We start from the raw sequence: 13,673 nt of genomic DNA, 5'->3' as shown, positions 1-13,673 counted from the left end.
CTCCATTAGTATGGTTTTGTCCTTGCTTCAAAGAACTTGCCATGTGATTATGAGTAAAGTAGACCTAAGGTTTAATTATATATTATTGAGATAATTATCAGAGTAATAATACTGAACGATTTTTCTTGAAGCCAGGAAATACTATGGGAAGTCATTTAAAAAAAAAGATATGCTTGATTTGCAACTTTACATAACTAACAGAGATTATATTTCTCTTCATTCTCAGGGGAAAATGTATTTTGTAGGTAATATCACTATCATGAAGGTATTGATTGTTTCTATCCTCAACAAAATTCTGGAACAGATTATCAAATAGGTTTGTGAATGAGATTGGTCACAACTTAATTTCTAGAGAACCAAACCAGTTCTATGAACATAAATCACTCCAAATTCTCTTGATTTATTTTTTTAAACAAGAAAACTGAGTATGGTATTTTGAGGATGAAATCCAGCATTTGTTGCAACAAAGGTATTTTATAGGTCTGATGAAGAAATGGTGGATCTATAACTGGCTTAATTACTTTGTGGCCCAGTATCTAATGGCTGTTTTACAGATGAGGAAACTAGGGCAGATGGAGCTTGGTTAACTTGCTCAGGGTCACACCATAAGCTAGTGTCTGAGGCAAAATTTGGAATCAAGGGTTTCTGACTTTTATGCCAGTGATTCTGACCATTACATATTCTGGTAGATTATGTTTATGCCATTGTACCTAAACATACATTTTTTAAAAATATTAAGATAAGAATATTCTGGATATTTTTTCCTTCTTCCTTGTTGAGGTAAAAGATCCATGAATGTTTTATACTGTATATGTTTTCAAATTTTTTTTATATTGGTTTTGGTGATTTTTTTCCCCCTTTTAGAAATTCTTCTTTAAACTTTCTTTAGGAGGAGATACAGGAAGAATTTTAGTAATGTAACTATATATATATGTGTGTGTGTGTGTGTGTGTGTGTGTGTGTGTATGTATACATATTTGTCTATATATATATTTTTAAAAATTCAATAAAAAGTTACAACTTGGAAGGTGGTCTCTACTAGACAATTCCATCCTCATTCAATTCTGTTTTCCACATTTTTTATCAGTATTTAAGATGTTTTCAACTTTGTGAATGACATAAACCTGAGAAAAATAGATTATATACTAGATAATAGACTTAGATTGCAAAAAAACATAATTGGAAAGGTAAGCCAACCATAGTTAAAACAAAATGTAGTTGAGCTAAATATAAAGTCTCCCAGGCTCAAAAAATTTAGATAATGACAGGATAACAGAGACATGGCTAGAGAACAGGTTACATGGAAAAGACTGAAGGATTTTAGTGGATCACAAATTCAGCATAGTTGTGTGGCTGCCAAAAATACCTACTTTAATCTTCACTTGTGTTAGTAGCAGTATAGTGTGTGCAGAACAGAGTCTGGTATTCTCTCATACTCTAAAATTAAATAACATGAACAATATTAATGCCATCAGCTCTCTGTATTTACATTCTAAGGAAGATCTATTTTTTTTTTAGGATGGAACATGACTAAAAGGAAATTTACAAAAAAGGAAGAAGGATGGGGAACTCTGTTAATAATCAATACACATTTAATAAGCAACACTGTGCTAGGCACTAGGGATACAAAAAAATGTTAAAAGATAGTCCCTGACCTCAAGGAACTTGCAATCCAATGGAGGAGACCAACAGGCAAATAAAATATACAAAGCAAGTTATATTCAGGATAAATAGTAAATAAATAATAAAGAGAAGATTCTAGAATTAAGAAGGATTGAGGGAAGGTTTCCAGTAAAAAGTCATTATTTAAAAAAATGTCATATAAAAAAGGTTGAACGATTGTACATGTACTAACTATATGAGATTCTTTATTGCCATGGGGAAGGGGGAAGAAAAGGAAGATAGTAGAAAACTGTGGAACTCAAAATTTTCAAAAGGATGAAAGTTGAAAACCAACTTTTGCATGTAATTGGAAAAAATAAATTTAATAAAATGGTTGCAATTACTGGAAATGAAACAATTTTTTATTTTAATTTTTTTTTCCAATTTCATGAAAAGGAGTTTTCAAGTTTCATCCATTTATAAGTTTGAGTTCCACATTTTTCTACTGCCTCCCTTCCCTTCATTCTCCCAAATCTGTTAAAAAGTTGTACATGTACAATTGTATTTTACATATTTCATATTAGTCATGTTGTGAAAGAGAAATTAGAGCTAATGGGAAAAAAATATGAAAAAGAAAGAAAAAAATAGAAATTTTTAAGAGTGAACATATAAACTTTGCTCTGCATTCAGACTCCATAGTATTTTTTGTTGTTTTGGTTTGGTTTTTTTTTCCCCCCTAGATATAGGTGTCATTTTCTATAACAGTCCCTTGGGGTTACCTTTGATCACTGAACTGTTGAGAGTAGCTGCCTCCATTTGATCCAACTCACAATATTGCTATTAATGTATGAAGTGTTCTCTTGGTTCTGCTCATTTCACTCTGCATCAGTTCATGCAAGCCTTTCCAGGCTTTTCTAAAGTCCAGCCACTCTGATGCTTTATAGAACAATAGTTCTTCATAACATTCATATGCCACAGTTTGTTCAGTCATTCCCCAATTGATAGACATTCCCTCAGTTTCCAATTCTTTGCCACTACAAAAAAGAGCTGCTATGACTATTTTTATACATATGGGTCTTTTCTCCTTTTTTAGGATTTCCTTGGGATATAGATCTAGTAATGGTATTGCTGGAACACAATTATATTGCCCTTTGGACATAGCTTCAGAAAGGTTGGATCAGTTCAAAACTCTACCAATGGTACATTAGTGCCCAATTTTCCCACATCCTCTCCAATATTGATCATTTTCCTTTTTTTGTCTTCTTAGCCAATTTGATAGGTGTGAAGTAGTATCCCAGAGTTGTTTTAAATTTGCATTTTTCTAAATCAATAAATGATTTGGAAAATTTTTTCATATGACTATAAATATCTTCAATTTTTTCATCTGAAAACTACATGTTCATATCCTATGACCCTTTATCACTTGGATAATGACTTTTTCTTATAATGTTTTTTTTTTGCTTTGTTGGGTGCATTTTGTTTTTATGGGGCAATGAAGTTAAGTTATTTGTCCAAGTTCATGCATCTATTACTATCAAGGTCCTCTTGATTCCAGGGCTTATGTCACCTAGCTGCCCTATGTTTTTATAAATTTGATTCAGTTCTCTATATTTTAGAAATGAGTCCTTTATCAGAAACACTGTTTGTGAAAATTGTTTCCCAGCTTTCTGTATTCCTTCTAATCTTGGCTGCATTGGTTTTAATATTTAATAGTCTCACCAAAAATAAAAGGGTGAGAGCACAGTAGATTTAAATTTGGAAGCAGCCTTAGAAGTCATCTAGACCAACCTCAGCATTTTATAGTTAAAGAAATTGAGACCCCCAAAGAGATTAGGTAATTTGTCTGTTTTCCCATACATAGTTGATGAAGGAACCCATCTTCAAACTTTGGTCCTGGGACTCTTAATCCAGCTGTCTATCATATCCTTTTATTTTGTTTTGTTTTTTAAATTTTATTTAAGGCAATGGGGTTAAGTGACTTGCCCAAGGTCACACAGGAAACTAAGTGTCCGAGGTACCACCTAACTGCCCCTGTCTACCATAATCCTCATACCTCTTGTGACATGCGAGAAGCACTTAATTTAGCCTTTCTTTATAGCAGAAATAGAACCAATGATTAGAAGTTAAAGGAAGGTAGAGATCAGATTGTCATCATCATTAATTGCTATATATATAAAACATATCTACAAAAAGAAGAATTTTCTAATAATTAGTACTGCTTAGCAACAGAAAGGGAAGCTTTGTAGAACAGTGAATTTCTGGGGCAGCTAGATGGTACAGAGGATAGAGCACCAGCCCTGGAGTCAGGAGGATCCAAGTTCAAATCCAACCTTAGATACATAATACTTAACTGTTTGACCTTGGGCAAATCACTTTAACCCCATTACCTTGGTAGGGGTGGGGGGAGGAAGAATAGTGATTTTCTGTCACTGGAGCAGTGCTCATTCAGTTTGATTCAACTGAAGAAATACTAATACTAAATCGTCTTGAGAGACAGAATTTAGATTTTAAATACAGTCTAATAAAGGAATAGGACACATGAACAGATAACTATAATGGCTTGATGTATAAGATAAAGCTTCATATAGCACTTTGCTTGTACCTAAGGAGAGAGATTATTTTTTCATGAGAGATCATCAATGGAAACTTTATGAAAAATTCTCCTTCAAAGCATGGACAGAAATTTAAAAGAAATAAAGGCAAATAAGAGCAGAGAGGGCATTCCAAGTATAAAAAAAAAACTGGATAAATAGAAAAGAATGCAACATGATCAGGGTACAAGTTATCTTGTATATTCAGTACATAAATTCTGTTGAGGGGAGTAGTATGAGCTAAGTTCAAGAAAGTAGAGTATCAGGTCGTGAAAAGTCTGGAACCATAGGCAAAGGAATTTGACCTTGACTCAGACAGAATCATAGGCTTAAGTAGCTGAAAGGGACCTTAAGAAGCCATCAAGTCCAATCCATGCCCAACCAAAAAAACATTTCTGGGAGGAAGACCCATTTACACTCCCCAGCTATCTTTACATGCCCACCCCACCCCCATTTTCAACTGTACTCTCTCAGTTTCTATCTTACTTAGCTCAAGCCTAGATCATCTCTTAACTGGTCTATTGCAATAGTCTTCCACCTAGTCTCCATCTTTTAAGGATCTCCCCACAATTGCCAAAGTGATAACATAGCTTCCCTGCCACCCTGCCTTTCTTCTCACTCAATAAATTGCAAAGACTTCCTTTTTTTTGTGTCTGTGATCAAATATAAATCTTCTGACATTTTTAAGTTCTTCACAAGGCACCAAGCCACTAAGAAATCTTATACATTATTTGTCTCCCCTTGAAGGTGGTTCTGTTCCTTGGATGTAAAAATCTCATCTCTCATCTTCATGGCTTTGTACTTGCTGTCCATGCCTAGAATTTCCATGCCTTCTTCCCTCTTCATACCACTTTTTAACACACAAAGTTTTCCCTAACTCCTTCAAGTTACTAGTCCCCTTCTTTCTAAGCTTACTTTTGTATTTATCTTGCATATAGTCTTTATGTGTGTGTGTGTGTGTGTGTGTGTGTGTGTATCTTTGGGTTTTTTGCCCAATAAGTTACAAACTCCATAGGAGCAGAGATTGTCTCATTTTAATTGACTAATGTGTTGACAACCTTCATTACTTGCATCAACTGGCATAGTTTTTACAAGATGATCCTCTTTTATATTTATCTTTAGTTATTGGCTCTTTCTTCCAATATCTATAAATGTCTTTTAAAAATCTGAGTGAGTTTGGTCAATGGGTTCCTTGTATATCCATATCAGCTTCTTCCCCTTCACCTCCCAGAATAACGTTCTATTTTGTCTTCAGAATTTCAGCTGAAAATGCTTCCTCCAAGAGATAGGTTAATTTACCCTTTTAAAAAATAATAATCCCATTAATTCCTACAGATCCTTATTTCCTGCATTAATTCTTTCGTGGTTGGGGGTGGAGGAAAGAGTTGAGATATTCTCCACAATTCCAGTGTAACTGATTTCCTTTAAATTAGCTTTTGGTGTGGAATTCTGTTAAAGGTCTTGTTCGTATACTTACTCCTACAAGGACTTTGAATACATTAGTCAGATGTGATTATCCTTGCAGAAATCCCATATTTCCCTAGTAGATTATTCTTGTTTATCAGTGATACTTATCTTTATTAATTGGCCAAAATATATGTGGGCACTTACTTTTTATGCCTAGGACTTGAATAAAGATTTCATCAGTTTGTCAAATATGAAAGTAAGGCTACCTAATTCCCAGAGACCCCTCTATGAGGAGAAGAAACAGCTGCTTTGGTAATTCAGTTTAAAATATGCAGTGATCAATAGAACCACAGCAGTTTATTTTCTCATTTGGAAACCAGTTGGGAATGAACACCCTTTTGTTCAGATTGGAGTAAACCCCACTTTTCCCTTGGTAGACCAAGCTAGAGGCAATGCTACAAGGGAGGAGAGAGAGAGGCCAAAGAAAATGGGAGTCAAGACCTGGGAGTCCTGAGGGAGTAATTAGAAACCTCAGTGTCTTATATTTTTTGAGCAAAACTGGTACTAAGAATAGGTAAGATGTGGGGGAATGTAGGTAAGATGTGGGGGATGCAATGAGTAACACTTTAATATTACATTTTTATATGCACATTTTTAACATTAGAAAATTCTACTACCTGTGTCACATTGGTATGTGCCTTCTGTTGTCAAGTTGCCATAAAGGTTCAAAGACTTTGGTGGGGACCCAATTTTCAAACCTTGCCTAGGGCACATAAAATGCCAGATCCAGATTCTGATCCCAGTGAACATATTTAGATGCTTTCAGTGTGCCTGTCAAGCAAGTTCTGTTTTTATTGTGTTATGTTCTGATTTGGCTGACTAGTCCCTAGTCCAGAAGTTTACCTATGGGAATTGAGAAAAATATGAGGAACCAGAAGATAAGAAAGAAAGAAAAAGTGGTAAAATTTAGTGACTACTTAAACCTGGTCATAGAAAAGAAAAGGGTTAAATATAGCTTTGAGGATGAATAACCAGAGGATCACATTCTCCTCATAGTATTTGGGAAGGAAGGTAGTAAAACAGGTTGAAAAGGGGGAAGAGGGAGTTTAAATAAAGATAACAAGATACCCATGTTGTACCAAGTATCCTTGTTGAAATAGGTTGAATAGACAGAGAAACAGCAAGTGAGCAATGTGAGGTGCTATGAAAACAGCACTTAAACAGAAGAGTCTATGGTCAGGCATTTGACTCTCTGGGTTGAGTATCCAACACAAAATATTTAGATTGAAGTCCTACTTCAGCATAGATTTGTTACCAACTCTCTGAGACTATTTCTTCATCTAAAAATGAAACTAATAACAGTTGTACTTCTTATAAGAAATGTTTTGAAAAGCATAGCATGTTTTTAAAATACAAAATTGTGTTTGTTATTATACTTGCTAGAATTTGCTATATTTGCTATATTTACTTTGATCATGGTTAGCTTATTGGAAATCATTGTTCAAATATGGGTCTAAAAGAGAAGCAAGGTAGGATGGCAGTCAGAGGATTGGGTTTGACATGTGAGTTTGATAGCTAATTATTTCTATGATAAAGAGAAAGTCACCTGGCTCACAATTTCCTCATCTGAACAATGAAGGATCAGACTTAATTCTATGGTCTTTTCCAGCTCTAAATCTATGATCCTATGTCTTTGTCAAAAAGACAAACTGTCATTTATTGGAAAAATAAAAACCTGGCAGACATTACCATTTCTAATGCTAATAAAATAATAAATAATATTACAAAAAAGTCCTTTTTTAATGAAGCAGCTGTTGGCTACCCTAAAAAAAGAAATGTCCATTTTTGTTTCAATATTAAATCTTATTCTTTAACTATATCCTTTTAAATGTCTTCTAGTACTCTCAATACTGAAAATCAACCAAATGAAAATGGAGTGTCTCTTCAGAATGACACATTTGAAGAAATTATAAATTTACCCATCGGATCTAAACCATCCAGATTGGATATCACGGACAGTGATGGAAGCCCAGAAATTCCTTTGAATCCAATTTTAGCCTTTGATGATAAGGGGACTCTTGGGCCATTGCCTCAGGTAGATAGTGTTCAAACACAGCAAACAGCAGGTAAGTTTACCTAGGACCAGTTGTTGAAATTGTCAGAAATTTTATGAAAATCAATTGGCTGGTATCTTATGAAATGTATGGAGACTATATAAGATATCACCCAAAGGGCCTTATATATTGGAGTTCAAAGTTTTCTAACTCTGAGGAGGAAAGAGTATGTTACAACTATGTAAACCCCACTGAAAATTATTGTAAAGGACAACATCCAATAGAATGAGAGAATGAATGACCTCAAAAGTCTCTACTAACCTACTGCTCAAAGCAGGAATCTCTGCTCTGTGCCTTCCTGTATTTGCACAAGTTTTTTTCTTAAATCTGGAAAATGTTTCCTCTTCAACCCTGTCTTTGGTAATCCTTTTCCTTTAAATTTTCACTTGGATAGCTTTAGTTTTAAATTTTACCGATTCCAGAAAGCCTTCTTGGATTCATCCTAATTGTTAGCATTTCCTCTGTCCTTTAATTTTCAAAGCACTCTGCCTCACCTCTCCCTTGCTCCTTTTACTCCCTGTTTTGTTTTAAACAAAACTATTATTTATCCCCAAGAGAATGTAAGCTTCTATAAGGCAAGGATTCTTTTGTTTTTTGTCTTTGTATCACCAGCACCCGGCACACTTAGTGTTTATTAAATTAAATTGTATTCAATTATCCAGTCTCTGTTTAAACTGAATACTTATGATGAGAGTACTATTTGAAAGCTCATTTGGGTTTACTTTTTCTTCCTTGTATACTGACCTGAAATATGCCTCCTTGTTATTTCTACCTATAGTTATATAGCCTGGAAGATAGAAAGCTAGGGTGATATTATAACTGGCCTTGGGAATTTGAAAAAAAGAATTAGAATAGACTTTAGATCTGTTCTGTGAACAGTGACTGGAAAATGCAAGGGGTTAAAATTTAGGTTTGATGTCAAGAAAAAAACTGTTCAATAATAAGAATGGTCAGGAAATGAACAGACAGTCTGGAGATGTGGTAGGTTCTCCTTCCTTTGAAAGCTTCAAGTAGAAGCTAGACAACCAGTGATCAACGTTGCAATGGGAATTCCTTTTTCAGATGGGAAAACTAGATGGCTGGTGAGATCCAACTCTCAAATTTTACTTCTAGTATTATCCTCTAGAACCACAGAGAACATCCACCCACTCTTAAGCATGTTAGCTGTTTAGAAAATTAAGAATAGCCATCATGAACCACTTAAGCCTTCTTCTATCTTATCAAAGTATACCCCAGAGTGGTATTATTTTCCCTTTATTTTCAAAGCTCAAAGGTCACAAAGAAATATTTTTCCTTTCAATTTATTTGATGTGAGTTTTGAAATGATGCAGTGTTACAAATTAAAGCAAAGTCCACAACTTGTTTTCATGGCAGTTGTTACAGATCACTTGAATTTAAGAATTTAAGAATCTGTAAACCCTAGTACTAGATTTTGAAGTTATTTGATATGGAGATGCCCATAGCACTTCCCTCTGCCCTGGAGCTGTAAGGAGGGGCCCTGCTTGACTATCTTAGTACTGAAGGCAGATGTAGTTAACTTAGCACACTAAACACAACTGTGAAATTGGCCCATTAATTAGGGGGTGGTAGTTGCTATTGAAAGTATCTGCTCTTATCTGTGCCAAGGCTTATGATTGGCCAGAAGCCTTTGCTCAAAAAAGATCAACTATAAGAAGAGTCAGTATTATGTCGGATGGAGTTTCATATGTTTTGGTCCAACCCCAAAGATTACTATCACAGCAGATGACAGCCCATTTAATGGCTGTGATGGAATCATATGGTCAGTTCCATCACTGTGACCTTAAGAATAAGTGGTCTAGGGGTGGCTAGGTTGCTCAATGGATAGAGCACCAGCCCTGGAGTCAGGAGTACCTGGGTTCAAATCCAGTCTCAGACACTTAGTAATTACCTAGCTGTGTGGCCTTGCGCAAGCCACTTAACCCCATTTGCCTTGCAAAAACCTTAAAAAAAGAATAAGTGGTCTATAGAGATATATGTAGAGGTGTCATAGGTAGAGAGCTAGTCAGAGTCAGAAAGACCTGGGTTCGGGCTTTCTTCTACTACCTTCTAGCTATGTGGTACTGCTCTTCAGACAGCTTAAAGTCTAAATTTCAAGGCAATTCCAATCTAAATTGGTTGGGGAAATTTCCTAAAGCAGTGAAATCACAGATTTTGTTTAAAAAAAAGGCAGCTAGGTGGTACAGTGGATAGAGCACTGGCCTTGAATTCAGGAGGGCCCAAGTTCAAATCCAGACCCAGACACTTAATAATTACCTAGCTGTGTAACCTTGGGCAAGTTACTTGACCCCATTGTCTTGCCAAAAAAGGAAAAAAAAAGGAACCCATGGACTAAATGCTGTACTCCTTTCCTTTCACATTTTCTTTGGTTTTCACTTAGCTTTCTGCTGAGGCAAATTGTATTGTACTATCTTATGTGTGAACCTTAAGCTGTTGTGAAGAAAGCTGATTAATGACAACTCTTCAGCTTCCTGATGAAATATTCACTAGAGGTGCTGGTGTTTTAAGTTTGAGATGGACTTGAGACTGAGATCTTTCAAAAACAAATTACACAATAGTTCCTCAAATATGCACAAAGCCTTAGTTTCTTGGATTTACATAAAACCTAGAACCTTTCCCTTCAGAGCCTATACTGTCACACAAGACTAGAACACAAATAACTATAAAACCAAATGATACATAAATACATTGAGAAAGTACAAATTATCCAACAAAAAAGGGATAATGGGCAGGAATTTCAGAATGTTTGTGGGGAGGGGAGAAGGGTACATGGAGAATGAACAAAAATCAACAGATTTGCACAAAAGTACTATTCATGGGGTATGGTGCATAACCAAGTTTGGCTGGAAAATAGAGTATATAAAGTAGAGTAGGCATGAAACAAGCCTGGAAAAATACAGTGACAGAATGTGGAGGGTCCTGAACTCCAGACTTTAAAAGTTTACTTTTACTGAGGTGGGGTTTTAAGCCAAAGAACATGACTAGGTATAAGGGATTGTGAGCTTCTATGTGGAGAGTCAAAGTGAAAAAAAAAAAATGAATATTGCAGCCCTTTAGAGAAGTGGTAATGAGGACCTATATATCAAGATCATGAAAATGGAAAGAGATGGACAGATAGAAGAGTTATTGCAGGGATAGGATGACTGGGAATTGATGAATAATTGGGCATGGGAAGAGGGAGATGGAAATATTCAAATCAAAATCCAAGTAGAGAGAAATATCCTGAAGGCAATTGGAGATAAATGGGATTGTAGCACAGGAAAGAGATCAGGGTGAGTGATACATATATGGGAGTGAACTGTACAGAGAGGAGACCTGAAGCCAAGAGAGGAAATGCATTTAACAAGAAAGACAGAAAGAGAAAATTGATCCAAAGACAGGATCTTTGGGTTAGGATGAAGATTCAAGAAAGAGGAGAGACAATTAAGCAGACAGGAAAAAGGAGTATTAAATATTTTTTGGGGAAAAAAACCAGTAAATGGGGATGGTAGAGAGTGTCAAATGATACTGAGGGGTCAAGGATGAAAATTAAAAAGGGTCATTGAATGTGGCAGGTAGGATACTGCTCAGCAAATTACTTCCTTTTTCTGCTTTGTTGGCTATTAAACCATTAGGAGGAATATTATTTCTCCTTATGTGGTAGAAAACATCCCTATACAATTTCCTAATCTTCTCTTACATGGAATCAAAGAAGAGGAAGAAATTCCAGTTTTCCATTTCTCTAAATTTAGGCAACACTCTCTCAATTGTTTTCTGGGTACCTAATGCTCATCTCTTATTAGCACTGGCCCATTTTGTGGCATTTTCTAGTTTGTATTTTGCCTTAAGTGGCATCTTTTAATTCTATTTGTAGACAATGAAATGATGTGGTCTTAGAAATGAAGGATCCCTTGTCTTCCTGGTGTTTATTGTAGATCATTTGAATTTAAGAATGTATGAACCAAACTGATAGATTTTATATTTTCTGAGCAGCTTTTTTTTATGCAATTGTCATAACATTTCTTTTTCTGTCTCCTAATATAGAAGTTATATGACCATTTCTTCTGAAGAACCAAAGGTGAAGTTTAATAAGCATTTCTACATTAATGGAATTCCTTCCATGCAATGAAGGAGTGTTTTTTTTTCCTTCCTCTCTCCAGTTTTCTAAAGATTTCTTGGATATTCTTTTTGAAGAGACTTTATCAAAACCAGCTAAAGAAACCTTGGGGAATAGACTGGATCGCCTTTCTAATAGTTTTTGCCAATAGAAAAAAAAAAAGTCATGCTTCATATACTCGGCACTTTTAAATGGCTTTTTTCCAAACGTGCTCCTTCTTAGCAAATCAATATGCTCTGTGTTCTTTGAAAGCCCAAATGCACTGGGATTTGAAAGGGATGGGCTAACTGGGATGATAGGCATGATTTTTCAGGTGAATGTCTTGGTTTTAAATGCTGTAATGTAAAATTGGCAACAAAAAAATTTATAAATCTAATACTTGAAAAAAATAAATACCTCCTTACTCTCCAGGTGGGGGGAGGGGTGTTTAAATTAAGCCTCTTTGTTTAAATATTTTCACTGAGCTCTATTTGTAGGGGCAAATGATAGGCTTCTATATATCAGGTTCTTGTAAATGCAGCACCTACATGAACATTCTGTAAATTCAACCATCATTACTTTCTTCTTGAATCTTCTTTTGAGAAAGCAAACAAAAACATTTTAAAATGTGAAAAAATGGAAAGCATTATTTTTTCATGAATGAGAAATAATCTGCTGTACTCTTAAATAATGTATTTATGAAGTTTGTCCAGTTTAAAAAAAAATCAAATAAATTAGAAAAAATGTGGCAAATGACCTTTTTTTTTACACTGCATTTATTCTTTGAACACCATAGGAGAATGACACCAATGATAGAATTATTCAGGAATTTTTTAAATTTTGAGATCTCCATTGATGGAGGGATGAATTTGATTTGCTTTATCAGATGAGATAGGGGAAGGTGGTGGAAGAGGAGGGGAAATCAAAAATTGAATTGTCTTTAAATAAAAGGAGAATTTGGTTTTACTCATTTTGGAGCAAATGAATGAATAGTTATGCTATTTAGTTATCTGTTAGCAGTCCCAGAAAACTAAAATGGAAAAAGGAACAAGAGAGAAAACAACTGATAAGGTCAAACTGTTTATATTTCTATGTAGCAAGATAATATTTATAACTTTTAAGAGCTTCATTATAAGGGCAATTAGAAGGAATATATGTAGAAAGAGGATATAACTGATGGGATGATATAAAAAGAAAGAAAAATAAAGGGGTGAGAAAAGACTATTGGAAGGGGGAGAGAGAAGTAAATTATCTCGCAGAGAAGAGAAATGAAAGAGCTGTTATAATGGAGGGGAAAATGGGGAGGTGATTGTAGACAAAGCTTAAACCTTATTCTCATTAAAACTGACTCAAAGAGGGAATAACATACACAGATGAATATAGAAATCTTATTTTTTCCCTAAAAATAAGTGAAAAAGGGAAAAGATTACAACACAGACCAGGTAAGATTTATTCCAAAAATGCAGGGCTGATTCAGTATTAGGAAAACTATCAATATAATTGATGATGATATCAATAATAAAGCCAACAGAAATCATATGATTATCTCAGATGCAGAAAATTGACAAAATATAGCACACATTGCTATCAAAAACACTAGAGAACATAAGAATAAAGCATGATATGTAATGATATGTAAAAAGCCTTATGTGATATGTATAAGCCTTCCCAGTAGGATCAGGAGTGAAGCAGGAATGCCTTTTATCACCTTGATTATACAACACTGTGCTAGAAATGCAATATGGAGCAATAAGAGTAGAAATAGAAATTTAAAGAATTAAAATAGGAAATGAGGAAACAAAACTCACTCTTTGTAGATGATATGATGTATACTTAAAAACTACTTGAAATAATTAACTTTAGCAA

General features: G+C 34.8%; 1 protein-coding gene across 3 annotated transcripts in view; it reads left to right on the top strand.

The window, feature by feature from the left end:
- MAP7 (microtubule associated protein 7) overlaps positions 1–12,708 on the top strand; it is a 229,253-nt gene extending 216,545 nt beyond the window's left edge. The window contains exons 17-18 of one of the 3 annotated variants that reach the window (XM_074187667.1): positions 7,500–7,726; positions 11,756–12,708. In XM_074187667.1, the coding sequence (XP_074043768.1) occupies positions 7,500–7,726; positions 11,756–11,766 (238 nt within the window). In that variant the 3' untranslated portion in view covers positions 11,767–12,708. The remainder of the gene's footprint in view (positions 1–7,499; positions 7,727–11,755) is intronic. The other 2 variants (XM_074187668.1, XM_074187669.1) reach the window with 2 other exon arrangements.
- The last annotated feature ends 965 nt before the right edge of the window (positions 12,709–13,673 follow it).

Source organism: Macrotis lagotis, chromosome 5, assembly GCF_037893015.1.
Source record: "Macrotis lagotis isolate mMagLag1 chromosome 5, bilby.v1.9.chrom.fasta, whole genome shotgun sequence".
NCBI lineage: Eukaryota > Metazoa > Chordata > Mammalia > Peramelemorphia > Peramelidae > Macrotis > Macrotis lagotis.
This window is presented reverse-complemented; position numbering and strand designations above follow the sequence as displayed.